This window comes from Carettochelys insculpta, chromosome 1 (assembly GCF_033958435.1).
Source record: "Carettochelys insculpta isolate YL-2023 chromosome 1, ASM3395843v1, whole genome shotgun sequence".
Lineage (NCBI taxonomy): Eukaryota > Metazoa > Chordata > Testudines > Carettochelyidae > Carettochelys > Carettochelys insculpta.
In genome coordinates, this window is record NC_134137.1 from 262,840,567 (window position 1) to 262,861,030 (window position 20,464).

Below are 20,464 nucleotides of genomic sequence, written 5' to 3' on the forward strand. Positions count from 1 at the left end.
GAGAAACCCTCACCCCCCACCTCTTTTTTACCATGGGCCAGCCACCCCAGCTGCCTGTGAGCTGCCTGCCTGAGCCCCTCCTCTCCCGTAAAGCCAGGCCCATCCTCCTAGTCCCCCTTCCCCACCCCAAACCCACACTCACTCACCTTTGCAGGAGGCAGCTAGCTCTATGTAGACCTTCACCAGCTGCCTGGTTTTTAGAGCAGCTGCGCCAGGTAGCCCACGTGAAATGGCAGGGGCTGAGAGCCAGAAGCAAGGGTCAGCTTTTTCATTGGCGGGGGTAATGATAGGGGTGGGCTGGATTGCCTTGCACCCCTCCCTCCCCCCGGAATTTCTTCACACACCCCAGAGAGGCAGGCCCCCCAGTTTGAGAAACCATGATTTAACCTGTCCCAAATGAGTCACCCTCAGTTGAAAGGGCCTCCTTAAGCCAGGGGATTGAGTGCCATAGCCCTGTGAAAGTAAGAGGGATGGGGACAGATGTCCCAGCCATGAGAGTCCCCAGTCTGGTTTAACTTGCTACTCCCCATAATTCTGATAAACAGGCAACATTAGGAGCTTTTAAAGTGCTTTTAAAGTGCTTAAGTGAGAGCTGAAACTACTTGTGGTAAAACAGTATTTCTGCCCAACTGGCTAACAGCTAAGAGAATGACCTGCAGAGGTCACAGCAGAGAGGCAGGTAGCACCAAAGTAAACTGGCAATCAGCCAGCAGGAGCAGCAACCAAGCAGTCAGGGAACTACCAGGAGAAGCAGAATGAGCAGATGGCAGGTGTGGACAGTGGGAGAACTGAGAAATACATGCTGCTGCATCTTGCTTCAGGAAAAATAATGAAAATATATGTATGCAGTATAGTTGTAGCTGTGTCAGTTCCAGAATATCAGAAAGATAAAATGGGTGAAGTTATATCTTTTATTGGACCAACTGCTGCTGGTGAGAGGCAATTTTTGAGCACCATGGAGGTATTCCTTTCCCAAACCTGAAGGAGAGCTCTCTGTGGCCAATATATCAAAGCTCTACATCCACGTTGTCCAGTATGATCACCACTTGCCATGTGGTGAACACGGCTCCACAGTGTGGCAATTTGCAGGCTCTAGAGCAGCATGCAGATCTTGGAGCCTTTAAATGCATCTCCTGGGAGCCACACACATGGCATGCCTTCTGTCAGCTATATGTTCATGAAAATCCAAATGCTTGATATGCCATCGATGAAATATGTATTGTCTCAGTGGAAATTAAATCCAGAGGTTGACAGCAACAATATGAGAAAAGCCAAAAGGATTTCATCCTTCCTGTGATGGAGTTATACAGTGGCATGCCATTAGAAACAGCCAGTGCCTCTATTCACCCATGGCTCTTTGACCTACAAAGTGAACTCTGACTGCACTGCCCAAAGACCAGCAAGGAAATCTGGCAACTATCAGACTACATGAAGCCTGAAAATGCTCTGGGAATAAACTAAAGTTAAAAAAGGTTTCCCCTTACATACAAGCAAAGATTAAAACATCCAAAGAACACAGTCCAACCAACAAATCCAGCTAAGTACCTCTGCACTACTTGTATAGAGCTCAGAGCAAAATATATCCACCTGCACTTCCAGTAGAAGGCTATACTTTGGTCCAATAGTTACAGAAAGAGAAAAAATAAAAATACCTTCAGTTTTACTGATTGCCATGACAATGTTGGATTATCACTTAACCTCTGATCTAGTTTGCTCATCTGGAAATAATGATTTTAAAAGATGTTACGCTATTATCTTTAGGTGACACCTACCTCCCACAATGTTGATGTTTAATTCAGCTATATCTGTAAAGCTCTTTTAGAGACTTAGCTGTTGCCTACACTCCCAAGTTTTGTCACCAAAAACAGTTTTTCAGGCTTCTGTGAAAAGGACTATAATCAGAACACTTCTCAATGCAGAGCGAAGATAGAGGAGCTGAGGCAGGCATACCATTAGGCAATGGAGGCAAACTGTTCCTCCAATGCTGCACCTAAGACCTGCTGTTTCTATAAAGGTGCTGGACACCATTGTTGCTAAGAGCCCCATGGATACGTCAGAGGGCACAGGAGCAGCAGAAAGGAAGGTATAACCCAGGGGAAGAAATTATTGATGAAGATGTTTAGCAAGACAAGGATGTGGAGCTCTCAGCAGGGATGCCCAGTGGGGCAGGCAGCCAGGAACTATTCTCCACTCTTAAAGGGCACAGCCAATCTTAGCAATTGCTCTCCTGTGAGCAGGAAGCAGACGAGATGAAGAGTAAGTAATTGCACCTTGTGGAGTGCAGAAGTGGGGGTACAGTATAGAAAAGCATGAGGGTGACTGTGTTTCTGTAAGCAGGGAATTGTTCTGTGTAGCTAATTGTTCTGGCCAAACAGGGTATTGATGGACATCAAGATCTGTAAAGAATCCTCTGGCAAGATCTCTAAGAAAGCTTCCTGGGGGTACTTGTTAATCCTCTGCCACAGATTCCATGGCAGCATAGTTTTGTTCCTTCCCCACAATGTAGAACACTATCCCAAACTATTCTACAGCCATTTGTGCAGGCACAAAGTAGCACATAGGTGAGCTGAATGTAGAGCAGGGCAAAAGCCACAAATATGCAGTAGTTGTACCCTGGTTTCCCTGTTTACCCTCAGAATTGAGACATCTGCTAGAATGATCCCCGTCTGTGGAAAAAATGTGGGATAATTTTAGAATGTGTTCCCTGAAAAGAGGCACTGTAAGGCCTGCATGCACTACTTTATTTTATCCATATGCACAGCCCTATCCTGGCAGCAGTCACCAAACTTTGGGCGCTTACAAAGATGTATGCCTTGGAAAGGTCAATGAGAAAGTAACCAAGATGTTGCAAAAAGGTAATTGTAAGTGAAATATTTCAGTGCAGTGCTGGAATATAACAATCCCTCTTCTATGCATTGTTCACTTGTTCCTCAGCAGATGTCTTCTTTTCTTCATCTTGTCTTTTTCACCTGCTGTAGACAGGTGAGCAGGGGTGCGTGGGTTGTACCTCAGAGAGACATCTTCAGGGAGGTGCTGCAGCACTACTCTACAGAGAAAAAGGGAGCAAAAAGTATGCTGGGAAGCCAAAAAACAGGACATACCAGAAAATCAAGCATTTGCTAGAGATTCAACTAAGCACATGGTAAAAGTAATGGAAGAGCAAACCAGTGCTCAAGTCCTTAATAATGATGCAGAGGGAACAGATCCAGGTTCAACTTCCAATGCAGCACATGCACAATTCTGTGTCAAGCAACCCTCGCCCCCTGCCCATACCATTCCTTTCCACTTTCTGAGACTCCTCAGCTTCCTCCTCACTTCACCCCATCCCACAACTTTAGCAATTAGGGCTGAACTTAAACAGGTGTGACGCTTTGCCCATTCCAAGCCTCTCCTTTAACCAACAAGTGTGTGTTTTGGTCACTGTCACTGTGCTCTCTCTTGATCAATAAAAGGCAAAGGCAAAGTTTTATTATGGTAAAGAGTTTTCATTTTGTATTCCACAAATTCACAATCATTTTGATACCATGTACAAGCTTCTTAATAATTTTCTCTGCTGTTTGCCGCTTCAGTTTTACTAGTGACTAACTTTAAAAGCTAGTCAATTACTTCTGTAAAATGTTTGAAGAGCCACAGATGAAAAACTCTACGTAAGAGCTTTGTAATGCTGTATTTGCACTTTGTCCATGTACTTGACCACTGGGTGTCGGACAATAGCTAGATTTTCATTTTTTATTCTGATGTCATTTGATGTGATGCCGCCCTGGACTTGACTGCCTGTGTATTATGGAGACCATTCCTTCCTTCAAAACTGAGAATAGCAGCACATCAAGGGTCAGTACAAATGCTAGATTTAACATTTAAATTAATATTTTAGCCAGAGTGATGGAGGTTAGTGACTTTCAGAAAAAGGCAGTTACAGGTTCTGTAACTGGTGTTCCAAACGTGTTGCTCATGTCCATTCCAAGTTGGGTGTGTGCAGGCACACCCCTACTTGCCAGAAGCTTTCTGCCCTAGCCAATAGCTATAGAGTCGGTGCAGCACCCCCTGGAGTGGTGCCAATATGGTGACCAATATATGCACCGGCTGACCCGCCCTCTGCTCAGTTCCTTCTTGGCAGCTACTCCAACGGCAGGGAAGGCGGGAGGGTTTTGGAACGGACATGAGCAACACATCTCGAAGAACACCAGTTACAAAACAGGTAACTGTCTTTTCTTCAAGTGATTACTTATATGCATTCCAGGTTGGGTGAATATCAGCCAATGCTAGGAGGTGGGGTTGGAGCCCTGAAAGGAATGTATGACAGCCCTGCCCTTGGCAGTGTCTTTGCTTGCGTGCTGCATCAATGCATAATGTGCTGTGAATGTATGGATTAAGGATCAGATGGCCACCCTACACATGTCCTGGATAGGCAGCTGCACCATATGCACCACAGAGGATGGCTGCACTATAGTGGAGTGAGCCCTGATTGGAGGAGGAGGAACCCTTGTGAACTTATAACACTCCCTGATGCACACCACTGTCCAGAAGGAAATAAGCTGGGAGGAGACCACAAGGCCTTTCATCCTATCAGCTACTACCACAAACAGCTGCTCTGTCCTTCTAAAGGGCCTAGTCTTATCCATATAGAATGCCAGCGCCCTTCTTACATCTAATGTATCTAAACATTGCTATCTTGGAGAGGCATGAGGTTTTGGGTAAAATACCAGTAAAGAAATGTCCTGGTTCACATGAAAAGCAGAGAATTGTTAAGAATGCAGGGTGAGGTCTCAGCCTAACCTTATTCTTGTGAAACACTGCAAACAAAGGATCCACTGAAAGTGCCCACAACTCAGATAGTCACCTCAGCCAGGAGGGTGACACCAAAAAACACTGTTTTGCAACTCAGAAACAGCACAAAACAGATAGCCAGGAGTTCACAGGGAGACCCCCATGAGCTTTGCTAACATCAAACTGAGATCCCACGGGGCAATGGTGCCTGAACTTAGGGCGTGATTCTTTCTAAACCTTTCAGAAACCTTTTAACTACGGGTTCTCAGAACATGGAAGCCATTCCATGATAAAAGGCTGAGATGGCAACTAAGTACACCCTAAGCAAGGATAGAGACAAGCTCTCCTATACCAAACCCCACAGGGATGGGGACTTGTGAGGGGGATAGCCCTCTGTGAGACACCCACACTGAAAACCTTTACCACTTATCTAAATAGGTCATACCCTCCTAGAGGGTTTTCTACTATTTAACAATACTTCCTTTATGGGATCCAAACAGGCCAGCTCCCCGTCTCTCAGCCACAGAGAATCCACGCCATGTGGTGCAGCAACTCGAGACTGGGGTGCTGCAGTCTCCCCTCTTCCTGCGTCAACAGGTCCAGGTGGATCGGAAATGCCATCAGCTTGCAGCATGACGGGTGCAGGAGGGTCAAGTACCAGTGCTGATGGACCCACACTGGTGCCATCAAGATGAGCAACTCCTGGTCTGACTGAATCTTGAGGAGGACCCTCTGGACTAGTGGAATTGGAAGGAATGTATACATCAGCATGCCCGACCAGGCAACACTGAAGGCATCTGCACAGGACCTCGGACTTTGATTGCGGTAAGAGCAAAATGTCCTGCATTTCACGTTGAGAGGGGAGGTGAACACGTCCACCTGGGGATAACCCTTCTGGGAAACATAATGAACAACCTCCGGGTGAAGTGACCACTCGTGATCCATAAAAGACCTGCTGAGCTGGTCCACTAGCGAACTGTGCACACCTGAGAGGTAATGGGCCTGCAACATGATGCTGTGCTGTATGCAGAAGTTCCAGAGCACCACGGCCTAGTGACACAAAAGGGAGAAGAGCATGCATCCTCATTTGTTGATATAGTACATTGTCGTCTGTACTGACTGACACGCAACACCCCACCAGATTGGCCTTGAAAGCCACACACACTAGTTTGATGGCCCTTAACTTCCTTACATTTATGTGGAGTCGAAGGTCCAAAATGCTCCGAAGAGCCTGGGTTCATAGCTGCCCCAGGTGCGCTCACCACCCACTGTCCAAAGCATCCGTTATTAGGGAAAGGTGCTCATCCAACCACCAGTGCAGGGTCAACAGAGTTCACGGTGGCACCATAACCACCAAGTCTAAACTGTCTCTCACAGGGCGATACACCAACACCAGCCACAGCTATGGGGGCGAATTCTCAACCTAGTGTGCTGTACCACAAAGGTGACCGCTGCCATGTGGCCCAGCAGGTGAAGACAGCACCTGGCTGTTGTGGTGGGAACTGTCAGGATGTCTCAGATGACAGCCCCCATGGTTCTGAACCTCTCATCTGGCAGAAACGCCCTGGCACATCTAGCATCCAACTGGGCTCCTACAAACTCTGACTGACTGAGACGGGAGCAACACCAACTTTGCCTCATTAATCAAGAGGACAAGACTTACAAAAGTCTGATGGACCAACTATACATGCTGAAACACCTGTTCCCTGGAACGACTCTTGACCGAACAGTCATCCAAGTACAGAAATAGCAGCACCCCTTGCTGTGCAGGTGCGCTGCTACTACTGCCGTGCATTTGGTGAAGACCCTTGGGGCTGCAGACAGACCAAATGCCAACACTGCGAACTGATAATGGTTTCCATCTGCCATAAACCTGAGGAATCTCCTGTGAGGAGGGTAGATTGAAATATGCATCCTGTAAGTCAAGAGCCACGAACCAATCCCCCTGCTCCAGCACAGGGAGTATGAGACCTAGGGATATCATATGAAACTTCATCTTCTTTACAAACTTGTTGAGTCCTCTTTGGTCTAGAATTGGTCTCAAACCCCTGTTTGATTTTGGGATTAGGAAATACTGGGAATAAAACCCCTGTCCCCAGAACCTGGGAGGAACTTCTATAGACCCAGACCCAAGGAGGGATTGCAATTCCTGCCATAACTGTATCTTCTGACAGGGATCCATGTAAACTGACAGGGAAGAAGGATACAAAGAGAACTGAATGGCATATCCCCTCTCTACTGTACACCAAACCAACCATTCTGTGGTGATGCTGCACCACATATGGTAGAAGGGGGATAGGCGCAACAAAAATAGCGGGGATGCTGGAGTAGGTGAAACAAGTTTCATGCTCCTGACCATGCTACCAAAACTGAGGCTTGGGCATTTTTGATGGCTCTGAGGCTCTTGACCAGAGCAGTACCTACCCATCCTATTCCGCCTTCTGCTAGCCAGAGCCTGCTGGTTAGCAATCCTTAGCTGTAACCCTCCCGTTGAGTAAACCTAAAATCTAAAACCAGGAATTTTACAAATCTCAGTTGAGTAGTTAGTACAGCTAATGTAAAGAAAGTGACATCTTGATGTGATTGAATCCTACCTATTGTGGAGAATGCTAGAAGAAATCTGCTGCTGCACACACAGAGTACAGTATACTCTGTTATCTGGATCATTACTAACTGGAATCCTCGGTTAATGGCAAATTTCAAGAATATCAGTATACATTTTATTTTTCTTTGCTAACTGGAAAAAATACAAAAGTTATCCAGAATGCATTTCCAGTTGCAGAGTTCAGTGTGTAAATGTTAGTTTATGGGGGGACATACAGTACGTTCAACTAGCAGCAAGAGAATGTCATGTATAGTTCACACAGAGGTCAGAGTAGAGAGATCAAAGTAATTTTGTACACCTGGGATTGGTCACTGATGCTGTGTATGTGAAAGCAGAATAAAGTTACATGTACATGTTCAAATTGCCAACTACATGTAATGTGTGAAAATTTCTGACCAATAGGTGTACCTCTCTGTTAACCAGAAAATTGATTCCCCCATTCCCTTTTGTTTCTGGATAACAAAGAGCATACTGTATACCATTTGGAAGACCAAGAAATAAATCAAGGTTAAAGCATTCTGTAGGAAAGCTAAGAGTGCCTGGTGATAGGGAAGTACACTTCCCTTCCTTGCATCAATTAGAGAATCTTTCACAAATGTTTGGAAATTCTTTCTACAAACTGCATGGAACTGATCACCCTATTTTAAAAACTTGTGTCCTTTCCACATTTCCTCTCAAAATCCAGGCAGTGAGATCTAGACTTTTCTAACTGGGAAATGAGGTGCACCAGAACGAATGCATACAGACAGAATTTGTTCAAATTTGGAATGGAGCATTAGTAGCTCATGTCCTTGCTCTCTCTAACTTTCCTGGGGACTTTGCTGTTTGGTCTAAATGTAAGCAAGCCCAGAAACGGCATTCATAAGGAAAATCCCACATTAATATCTATGAACCTCAGGTACTGCCTACCTAGAGATAAGCAGAGAACAGCACAGAGTTTCTGATGCTGCCACGCAACCACAATGTGCTCAGAATTCATACAATACATGGACCAAACTATATTCTATGAAAGAAAAAAATATTCTGAAAACACTTCAAAGTAAATAGCAAAGGGACAGGCTATTTCTCTTTATAGAAGCAGATTCAGCTCTCACATTGGTCTTCTGTCTACCTACAGTTCACTATAGAACTTGAATCTTTCTTTCAGAAGAAAAATGATTTTTTTGATCCCACTAACTCACAACAACAGCAGGCATGCTATATCCACATATGGGAAAAGGTACAACCTACCAACTGGATAAACACACACGGTATGTTTCAAAGCAGACCAATTCGCTGCACAGAACCTTTCTTCTCCTGCACATGGTCATTAAAATCTCTCTCTAAAAGAAATTTATACTACAGAAAGTAATCAACGGTGAACTATGGATGGACCAGGCATACAATGCCTTTTACACACACCAGAATACCTCTTAACCTTGTCCATCTTGTATTTTCAAGTGTTAATCCGTTATTGGTCCGGGATTGAACAGGGACCACCGCTGGGTCTCAGGACATTGTGAGACTGTACACGATGGAGGAGATTCTCCATTTACAGGAAAGAGAAGGAAGGAAATGTTATGTCAAATTGAGGGATGTTCATGATGACTACTATGCTGTGAAAGCTTACAAAATCCCCAAGCAAGATGTACTGATTTATTAGTGGACAGAGTGCTTGCCAAGTGGTCAGAGATAAATTATATTTACCATGTACTACATCACATGAATATCAGCACTATGTGCAAAATCATACATACAACATGAACAAACCTTGTCTGTCAGCAACGAAGACAATGACGACACAAAAAATTCAAATTTTAAACATTCAACCACTTAAGAAAATACAGCAGTTACACTCTTCTGCTAACCAATACAACTGTTTAAAGTTAAGAAGCACTGTATGACATTTCAAAAACAATCTGTTGTTCACACCTTAGTGCACTGACAGCGTGCATTCAGCCTGAAAGCTGAAATTAATTTTATGGTTGTTACCTTGTAAAACCACCAAGCAAAAGAAATACAAGAAATGGATGATTTGCCAAAAATTTTGTAAATTCTCACCTAATCCACTTACCCCGTTGTGACTCATAATGCTTTCAGCAAAAAGTACAGTAAGCTAATCATTCTTTTTATTCATAAGCATCTTTATGATGCTCACTGTTGTACCCTAGCACTTCGTGCACATTCTCTCTCCAAAGTGCACTGGGGAGGCCACAAATTGGCAGCCAATGAATTTAAGAGAAATTAAGGCAGGTAAGTCAGTTCCATTTTCCAGTCTCATGCTAGAGATGGTGAAATGCTGATTTGAAGTTTCAGAGATGCATGGGAGTAGCACAGACAGAGGATAAGCATATCCTCTCCACGTTTACCTGCCTTTTCCAAATTTGGTGCTTAAGGAAAAAAGTAACATTTTAAATAAATGCTATTTTTTCCACTGAAAGTATATTATATGCTTAATGTCTCCACTTGATTGATCCCTAACATTTCAGAAGAGGCAGCACGCTATCCAAACTACCCACTATTAAACTTTTATATAAAAGTGTTGTCTCGGTTCAGCAATGGTCTAATACCATCTAACCACATACATGTTTTGTCAACAGCCACATGGTCATGCTTCCTTATAAAAATTTGCCATTGCTATTAACCAAATCAATGTCAGAGAAAAAAGAAAATCTAAAATTAGCAACCAATTCTGTCTGACAGAAATCTAAAGGCCATAGATTTTAAGGTTTATCTTTAACATCTTCTAAAACTAAGGTAATTTAACCATTCCTTATGTTCAAGGAACATGAGGTATCAAAGGATATCAACAAAGTAATAAAATCTACACAGGAACTATGTGGTATGCATATGAAAACACAAAGACACATTCATGGAGGAAAGAGCAAGGAGACCTCATGATAACCCTAAGATGACACAAGTCAACCAGTCTTGGCTCTGCAAGCAGAGCTGGTACTTACAGCTGGATTTGTTCTCAACTAGTTTCTGTACAGAATCAGAGATCTTTGTTAAAAAGGGTCTGTTGAAATACAAGTATTAGCATCTAACAAACCTACCCCTGCAAGCTTACTGGTAAAAAAAAATGCAAAAGGGAACAATAAAACAAATTTTATTAATTCAAAAGGCAGAGCCAAGCAGCACAGATCACAGAAGAAAATCTCTGGGGCCATGTCTAAACAAATAAATCTGTTTAATTACAGGAAATCCTATTAAACCCCTGATTTTCCTTACAATAGGTGAAATGACCAACTCAAGAAGACAATATAGAGTATAATGAATGCACTTTAATTAGGGAATACTGCTAACTGACTATAATCTATTAATTAGCATTCCCAGTCTCTACATCTTACACCATGTTTCACTTTGCTTTTAAATTGCACCCTTCCTTTTTTGGACTAAAGTCATACAATCCAGACATTGTGGTAATAATTACAGAGGGTGCATAGAGAACACAGTCCTGGCAATATTCTTAAGTGTTTAATTAGGGTGCTAGTGAAGGGAAGGAGGAGAGAAATGATGTGGAAAAAATAAGTGTTCTCCCTCTCTATGTATGGTTTTTATAGCATAATAATCCACTTATTCTTCTATTTCAAAAAACCAGAGTCACTGAACAAGCCAACTGCAGGCTATTTGTAGCCTTCATAATTTCCATAATGAATGGAAGTTCAGAAACAAAATTCTGAGATAACCCACTTTAAACTGGGCTGACCTAAAAATAGAAAAGAATGTATCCTCCACAAGTGTCAGTTGCTTTATTTTGTGGCCCTTTCCCCTATACCCACCTTCCAAAACTGAAACGAGGTTTCTGTAAAGGAGTAGGTAGGCCAGTAGAGCAAACATTTTCTTTAGAACATATGAGATGAATGAAAACTCAATAGGGAAATATCCAGTGAAAAAATCAAACCACATTGGGGTATACTCTGGGACAGCACACAGGAATGGTTTGCCATGTGGAAGGTTTTTCTTAAAGAAGAGGATGGATGGTTCTCAGACTCCAGTTGCTAAAGTAATAGCTAGAAATTATTATGAACAACCTCCTTCCACTTGGATTATTTGCTCAGAAGGAGGAACAAAGACATTCAAATTAACATTAGACTCCAAGGAGATACCTAGTGTAAGTTTAGATGGGAAGTCCACTGAATTCTTTTAACTAGAGTCTGAGAGCTTACTCTAAAAAGTCCTCAACTGTAATAACATGTTGTGATAAACAGGCCTACAAATTTACACTCATTATAAGATCAGCAGTAAAAAGTGAAAGTTCACAAAAAAACTACTGATAGGAAGGGCTGCAAAAAGGGAGACAGAGAGAATGAATTAAGAGAAAGAAAGCAAGCCTACATATGTATTTCCAGGACTGTATTAGATCATGCTGGTAAACAAGAACAGTGTCCAACTGAAAAAAAAAAATCAATCAAAATCAGTAAGTTGGAAATTAAGACTAAATGGCAGACAAAATAATGAGGGGAACATTTTTTATCATTCCTAAAGAGACGATAGGAGAAAAAATTAGCTACTGAACTGCCCTTCGCAAACATGACTGTCACTTCCACCCTGTCCTGGGACACCATTCCTTTGTAATATTCAGAAGAGTCTGAATTAGACTGGGCGAGAGAGAAAGAACCAAATAAGATTGTCATTTTCTCAAGCTCTAGCTGAATCATGAACACCAACTTGGAAGTGTTCCCTATAATGTTTTATGTCCATATGTAGAATAACTTTCATTACTTGTGCCAGTATGGAGGTGACGTATCCAATAAAAAAGGCATTCCACACGGGCTGGAGTATGGGAGGAAGCTCAGGACTGGGGCAGATGGTTGAGGTATGAAGTGAGAGTTCTAGCTAGGAGTGAATGCTCTGGAATATGGCCAAGGATGAGAGGGGTTCAGGGTGCAGGTAGCCCCAGGGAGAGAGGACTACTCACAGCCCTCTCTCACCACTGTACTTGGGGATAGGTGACAGCTGCCTCTCCACAGCCACCAAAGTTCCAGCAAGCACAGACAAGGTAGAGTAGCCAGTCCCTCAGATGGGGTAGATCTGGGCTAGGCTGGGTGGTGACCAGGGTAGGAGTACCTCCCCCGCAACCAGCGGCAGTTCTAGAGCATCTCTATGTTGGGTGCTATGGCCGGGGTGAGACACCTCTCCCCCAGCACCAGTAGGGAGCTGCCATGCCCAGGAGAGAGACACACAACCCAGGCCCTGGCACACAGCTGCTACAAGCCAAGGTGAAGACACCCTTCCCCAAGGCCAAGTTGTCATGGATGGGAAGGAAGCACCCCTCCTCTATCCCAGAGCTCCAGGGACAAAATGACCCTCCCAGTGATTTAGATAATGGCACAGAAAATACACTTATCAAGTATATAGACAGTATCAACGTAGGAGGAGCTGTATGTCCTTTGGAGAAAAGAAATTCAAAATGATATGGACACTTTACCACCTTTATCTTGTAGATGTAAGAAAATGTTTGCTCCATTATCTTTCTGGGTTTGTTCTGTTGAGCCAGACCTGTTAAGAAAAGCCATTCATTGTTCAACATTAAACAATGTTAAACAAGGATCGGGGTTTGGTATACAGAACCCTCATCCTGGGGTCCAAATTCCTTTGTGCAGTACTCCTTCCTAGACAGTCATTTTCCATTTTGCATGTATGCAACTGATTGTTCTTTCATAAGGTGAGTGTACATTTGCTCTTATTGAATTCCATCCTGTTTACTTCAGACCATTTCTCCAATATGACCACAAACTAAATGAGTCAACAGTGTAACATTATTGGGGAAAAAATTGTGAAATGTATTCGCAACAGTACAGTAAGACAAAGGTGTGATGTAGTGGGGGTTATGTATGATGGTCTGAGCAGCTCACGCAGGCTAAGGATGACCCCCTGCCGTCTGTAGCCTAAGCTGGCAGGTAACACCTCTGTTCCTGAACAAAGAATGGGGAGGAGCCCAGCTGGGTTTGAATCTAAGAGAAACAGTGGGAAACAGAGTTGAGGGTGAGCTGAAAGAGAGCTAGCCTGTGCAAAGGGGAGGCTAGACCCCAAATGAAGGCACCCCACAAGCTGCTGTCCCCAAGATGGATTGGAATGACTGTCTCTGCCTGCTGTACTGATACCTCTTTACCATGATGTGTCTCTGTTGACTAATAAACTCCCTGTTCTACCTGCTGAGTGAAAGTCACTTCTGGCTGCAGTAGGGGTGCAGTGCTTGGGGACCCCTGAACCCTATTACAACATGAGAAGTAATCTGCACAGAGTAGCCCTCAACTGGAGCATTGTGTCTGGTTCTGGGAACCACATTTCCAGAAAGATGTGGACAAATTGGGAAAAAGTCCAAGGACAAACAACAAAAATGATTAAAGGTCTAGCAAATGTGACCTATGATAGAACAGTGGAGAAGTAAAAAGATTAAACAATCTGGTAAAGAAAGATTAAGAAGGGGACATAACAGCTTTCCAGTACATAAAAGTTTGATACAAGAAGGGAGAAAAATGGGTCGTCTTAGCCTCCAAGGACAATACAAGAAGCAATGAGCTTAAATTGCACAAAGGGAGGTTTAGATTGAACATTAGGAAAAGCTTCCTGTCAGGGTGATTAAGCACTGTAATAAACCATTTAGGGAGGTTATGGAATCTCTATCACTGGTGATTGTTAAAAACAGGTTAGACAAACACCTGTCAGGGATGTTCTATCATACTTAGTCCTCCCATGAGTGCAGGACTCTATTAAATGACTTCTCAAAGTCCCTTTCCATCCTATGATTTAATACCACCACATGCAAATATTGGAACTTTATTGAGGCCACAAGAAAAATCGAGATTCCTGTAATTCTCTACCACTGATTTATTCTATAGCTGGACAAGTCATTCTAAATGAGTAAAACTTTAGCACAGAGAGTTTAAATTCCACTCTACCTGATAAATAAAAGGTTAGCATTTGTTAAACAGCTGCAGTCCCAACAATTTTTGTTTGTGTAAACATGGACAGATTACATTATCATAACAAAAAAAAGCCCACATCTATGTCACAAAACACTGATTGAAAAAGGACTCAAATAGGCACAAACTCTCTGAAAGAAGCCAGCTTAAATCAGAAAGGGAAGTTCTAACTTCTTGGAGGTAAATTATGTATCTAATCTTGTCAAGCTCTCCAGCCTTGTCTACCCTACAAGTCGTACCAATTGTTGACAATGGGTATAGCTAAACAAGTGCTGAATGAAGTACAACAACAAGCAAGGACAAAAACTGTTCAGGTCTCCTTCAGAGATCTCCAAACCTGAATTTTTTAGTGTTTCCAAAATGATACCAAATACGCTTTGGCCTTGGTTTCACTTAGTGAATACTTAGCAGGAGCTCAACAATACCCAAGGCTACAGCTGATAGATATTTTACACAAAATGCTTCAGATATTACAGCATTAGGCACTATAGAAATACTGATAAATATTGAGAATAACCTGATATTTAAGGGGAAATGAATTAACTGATAAATATTCATCCACCCCCAAATATTACATCACATAAAACAGCAAATCAGGTGACCCAGGCTCAGAGGGCTTGGGATTCTGGTAGCATAACTTTTGCTCAGTAAGTGGCGTTACGGTTTGAAAATACTCTTTATTTTACTGATTCCACTGCCTTAGGAAAAGTCTCCAACCCGTCTGACCTAACTTAAGATGTAGAATCTAGAGAGCAGTCCAAATGTTAAGTAGAAACAATCAACTGATTCAGTTCTATTCTCTCCCACCCAAACCACAGATGCATACAGTTCAACAAAAACTTTGCATAAATTACCTGATTTTCTTCCTGCACAACTCTATACTGCTCCTTCCAAATGGTGATTTTGGAAGCTTCATCTTTTCTCAGGGCTCTCTCCTTCTTTAGCTCAGGACTCCAGAAGGTCTTAATGCTGTTCATAGAGGAGCTCAACTTGCTTTCTTTCACCTCCACATCTTTGCGCAACAGATCATTTTCTCGTAGCACCTCTTTGAGCTGTGTCTGCAGATCCATTATAGTGTTATCCCTGGCTTGGCGTAGCGAGTGAGGCACAGTGGATGCCAAGCTCACTGGAGGGAGGTGATGGTCTCCAAATGCAATAGTATCACTGGCAACGCCACTACTGGCAATATTGGGGCTGCTACCCATAGCAGTCATCCTAACACCATAAGGCAGCCGCCCTCCAGATCGGCCAAGAGTCATGGTACTTTTAGGAGTCTCAGCACCCACGTTCTCATGGTCACTTAGATACATAGGGCCAGATGTGGCATAGGCAGCATTTAAAGATTGAATATTTTCCATGGAAAGTGTCTTCCCGCTCCCACCTGCAGCACTATTTCCAGAGCTCCCACCTGTGCTGTTGGTTCGACGATGACCCAAGCGTGGTGATCTTGGCAACCTTGGTGAACGCCCAGGACTCTGGTTGGTTGGCTCAACCTTACCAACTGACCGAGCACTTCCATACATGATTGACCGAGTAGCGTAAGGTGACTTTATAGGTATCAAGCAGGAATGAGATAGAGGTGCTGTGAGGTTTTTCTATGGTTGCAAGTCAGCTTAAGGCCAGTCACAACTTATAATAGATCCAGTTGTCCATTTCTGAAGCCACAATGGTGTTTGAGATCATATCTGTATTAAAAAAAAAAAAAAGCATATTCAATACCCAATATACTAAATTAAAAAAAGAAAAAAAACTATTTTGCCTCACTCAAGTGGAAAGTGTCTGATCAGTTACTTCCCGATCGCTCCCAAATACTTCTAACTACCTGCAGTTCTCAAAAATGCAATGTTTTCAAAACTACAAGAATCAAACTTAAAGCAAGTTCTTGCTCTACTCCATTGTCACTGTAAAATGACAAACCCAGCAGACACATTCAACATTCTTCAAATCATGACCATGGTCTAAACTCTAAAAGAACAAATTAATCTTTTCCCCTTTTCAGATTGGTCCCACTCCTCCCTTATCGGTAGCTTCTGTCAGGATACTTAATTTTCTAATGATATTTGAACCCACTTTACAAAAAGGATTCTTTCCCCAGCTAGTGACTCAGCTTCTGCAGCTTAAGATTTCATTTGAAAACAAAGTCTCTAGACTTCATGGCTGTAAAAATGATCCTCCAAATATGAATCCAGTATAAACTAATGCAGTGCTGTTTTTTCTAAATTCACCTGCATAGTTCCAGGGTCTCGGTCATTCTTTGGTGAATCTTAATTTTCACTGCTGCCATTCACAACACTGCAGTCAGCAACATCACTAAGAAGGGTTAAGTGATTATTGCTGCCATTCAAGCTCTAAGCAGCAATAGATGTAGGCACTAGACCAGGGGTCAGCAACCCCTGGCACAGGTGCCAAGAGTGGCATGCAAGCTGATTTTCATGGGCACATGAAGCAGGTGCTCAGCTCCGCCCCTCTTCCTCCACACAGCCAGGAGCTTGCTCAAAGCCATGCTGCCAGTGAATTAACAAAAGACCAGCTAATGCTACCAAATCACCTAAACAGTGAAGTTCAGCATCTTAATTTATCAATGAAGCTGTTGTAAGTAGGACTCTTAGTGACTTTAAAAAATATCACCAGCACTCAGACTGTAAATAAAGGTCAAAAGGTCAAATTTCAGCAATCTGTCTTGAAAAGAACAAGAAGTCCTGTAGCACCTGATAGAGTAACAGATATCTTGGAGCATAAGCTTTCATGGGCTCATGCATCTGACAAAGCAGGTCTTTGCCCATGAAAGCTTATGCTCCAAGATATCTGTTAGTCTGTAAGGTGCCACAAGACTTCTTGTTGTCCTCAAAGATACAGACTAACACAGCTACCTCTCTGATACTTGTCTTGGAAAGGTTGATGACACCTGCACCAGAACTATTATACCATGAGGATTTCCTCTGCAAACAAAAAGGAATGACAAGGGCAGCAGGGAATCCCCCATCACCACTGTTGGATTGCAGGAGTGCAGACTAAGTTTATCACATCTCTAGTAGCCAGGGACCGATAATGTCAGAGCACCTGAAAAGGGTCCAGGGACAACACCTCCTCATTCCAAGCAAATTCTCTAGGTCCCTCTCAGCCTTACCACACTAGGATTCTCAACTCAACACTGTACTCTATCTTTGAAGATAGTTTTATTCTGGCTATAAAGTGTCTAACTAATTTTCCAAACCCCAGTCATGAAGATATGTTTTGCAGTGAGGTGATGTCTCTGAACAAGCAGCTGGGAAAGAATGATGGGGTAAGTCAGAGAGAACATAGGTTTTGTTTTATTTTTCTTAAGGTCAGGAATTAAAGATAAAAAAATGTAGGGTATGTCTACACTACAAAATTAGGTCAAATTTGTTAAGACTGATTTTGTAGCACCCAAGTTTTAAAGTTGAGGATGCATGTCCGCACTGGCACATGAAGTTAATGGAGCACATCCTCATTAGGATGGGCAGCTTTGACTTGGTCAGCAATGTTCTCTAGGTACCTGTCCCACAGTTCCCGCTGCCACCTTGTATTGTGAGTTAAGTTGCCAGTGTCCGATGGGAGAAAAGTGCTGCGGGTGATTCTGGGTATATGTCATCAGCCTCCCCTTGGTGCACTTCGCTCCTCCCCCTCCCTCTGGAAAGCCAGAGGAAAAAGTGTTTTCATGCCCGTTTTTTATCTCTGTAGACATGCCATTGCAAGTCTAGCATGGAGGCCATCCAGCTTCAAATGGTTGTGGCAAGCATTATGAGCACCTCAAGCATTTTGATGTGATATGTTTAGAGCCAAAGCAGACATGGGAGTGATAAACTCTAAAGAGGACACTGACATATATGGAAGGGAGACATGGAAGAGGAGGAACAGAGAAATGCACTCGATGCTTTGTGCACAGGGGAGCACCAGTTCTGATGCTGTTAAACAAGATCAGAATGGTGGGACCACATTTCTCTGCAGCTATGGGTCAATCAGCAGTGACTACCAAACCTTGGTATGCATCAGGCCTCTTTCAAGGAACTTTGGGAATTGCTTTCCCCTGCCCTGAAGTACTGAAATACAAAAATGAGACCTGCTCTGACAGGTCAGCAGTGAGTGGCAATGGCCCTGTGGAAGCTTGCGATGCTAGACAGCTATTGGTCAGTGGTCAGAGTGTGCAAATCTACAGTTGGGTGCTCTTGTGATTTAGGTAACCAAGCCAATCAATGCCCTTTCTGCAATGATCGCAAATGACAGTGGGAAATATGCAGGACATAGTGGATAATTTTGCCACAATGGGGTTCTCTAACTGTGGCAGGGCAATATATGGAATGCACATCCCTATCTTGGCTTCAGACCACCTTGCCACAAAGTACATAAACTGCAAGGGGTACTTCTCCATGGTGTTGCAGGCATTGGTGGATCACAAGATTCGTCTCACCCGCATCAATATGGGATGGTACAGTGTGACAAAGTCAGTCCTATTCCTGGGCCTCTGGCCTCTACTCAGTCCATTGGGCCCACTCAAGGCCCAGTTGCCCTCGCTGGGGTCAGGGGGTGGTCTGGGGGGAACAGGGCCCTCGCCCACTCATGCCAGGTTCTGGCCCAGGGACCCTATGCAACTGCTAGTGGGAAGGCTGACTCCTTTAGCCCTTGGTGCAGCAGCTCTTCTCCCTGGGCCACTTCCCCAGACAATTCCCCCCGGTACCTTCTCCAGGCTGCAGCTGTAACGAGTCTCTCTCTCGATCTGCTGTGGCTCCTCACTCTCCTTCTGCAGTTCCTGGTGTTCCTGTTCCTTTTTTTTTGCTCCTTTCCAACCTGCTTCCTCTCAGTACTTCTCGTCTCCTCGCCTCTTTCCACCCTTCCCACTGTGAAGGGTTTTTAAAGGCCTCTTATTAGCCCAGTCATTGGTGCCAGATGGCCCCAGCTGGGCTGAGCCATCTCCCAACCCAGCTGCCTGAGATTGTCCTGCAGGCCCTTCTGTTTGTTTGGGCTCCCTCTGAGGGGCCCTCCACCCTGGCCCTGCCACAACAGAAAGATGCATGATGCCCACATTTAGGAAATCTTTCTGGTTCAGAAAGCTGCAGGATGGGACTTTCTATGCAGACCAGAAATATCAACACTGGAGATATGAAGATGGCAGTAGTGATTCTGGGTGATCCAGCTTACCACTTGCTTCCTTGACTCATGCAGCCATACACAGACAGACTGGACCACAGTAAAGAGCAGATCAACTATAGGATGAGCAAATGCAGAATGCTAGTACATCATGCGTTTTTGGCCACTTAAAGACCAAGCTCAGAAGTCTGCTGATTCAGTTAGACCTCAGCAAAAGCAACATTCCCTTCATGGTGGCAGCCTGGCATGTATTCCATAACTTATGTAAGAGTAAGGGGGAAAATTTCGTGCTAGGCTAGAGACCCAAAGCAGATCATCTGGCCACTAATTATGAGCGGTATACACCAGGGCAATGAAGAGATTACAGTAAGGAGTACTGCTAATCAGGCAGGCCTTGAAAAACAGTTTTATGAATGACTAGACACTGACATGACACTTACGTCTGTTGTTAAGGAGATGCCCCCATACATGATGTGTGCTGGCCTGTAAATCCTGTAATACACACACTCACCACCAGGCAACACAAGCAATAAAGACACTGTTTTGCGAGTTTAATCATTTTTATTCAACCAACAGTAAACAAGCTCATGGCAGGGGTTTGTTACGACTCATAAGCAGTTAGCATGCATGAGAAGTGTAAATGATTAGCATGAGTGAAATTAACAGAAAGCTGGCTGAAGAGAGGCTCTGAAACAGTGCCCCAGTGGATTATGAACTTGATTACCATTTTGAGAACAAAAATACACAAAAAAGGCAAGTTCCCAGATAAAACGTTAACAAGGAAGAAGCAAACACCAAAGATACTACTGTTCATCGGTTGTGGCTAAGCCAAGCAGAACAGGGGTGATATAAGCAGGATATTCCAAAATTGGTCATGGAAAAGCATCCAGCCGGATTGAGGGATATGATCAATGAACGGAGAAGCACCCCCCAAACAGATTGAGGGGTACAACCAATTAACTGAACATCACTGCCTTTTTGCAACCCTCACGTAACTCAAATTTCGTGCAAGTCGGGGCAGATGGGAACCAGGCAGCAGCCTGGTTGCCGGACCCCTAGGCTTGCAGGAGCTGGGAAA

General features: G+C 43.6%; 1 protein-coding gene across 10 annotated transcripts in view; it reads right to left on the minus strand.

Moving 5' to 3' along the window:
* Positions 1 to 20,464, minus strand: part of ERC1 (ELKS/RAB6-interacting/CAST family member 1) — a 509,051-nt gene that overhangs the window by 476,921 nt on the left and 11,666 nt on the right. For 9 of the 10 annotated variants that reach the window (XM_075006075.1, XM_075006082.1, XM_075006057.1 and 6 more), the window contains exon 2: positions 15,135 to 15,965. The exons of the other annotated variant lie outside the window; for it this stretch is intronic. In XM_075006075.1, coding sequence (XP_074862176.1) covers positions 15,135 to 15,803 — 669 coding nt within the window. In that variant the 5' untranslated portion in view covers positions 15,804 to 15,965. The remainder of the gene's footprint in view (positions 1 to 15,134; positions 15,966 to 20,464) is intronic. 10 annotated transcript variants of the gene reach the window in all.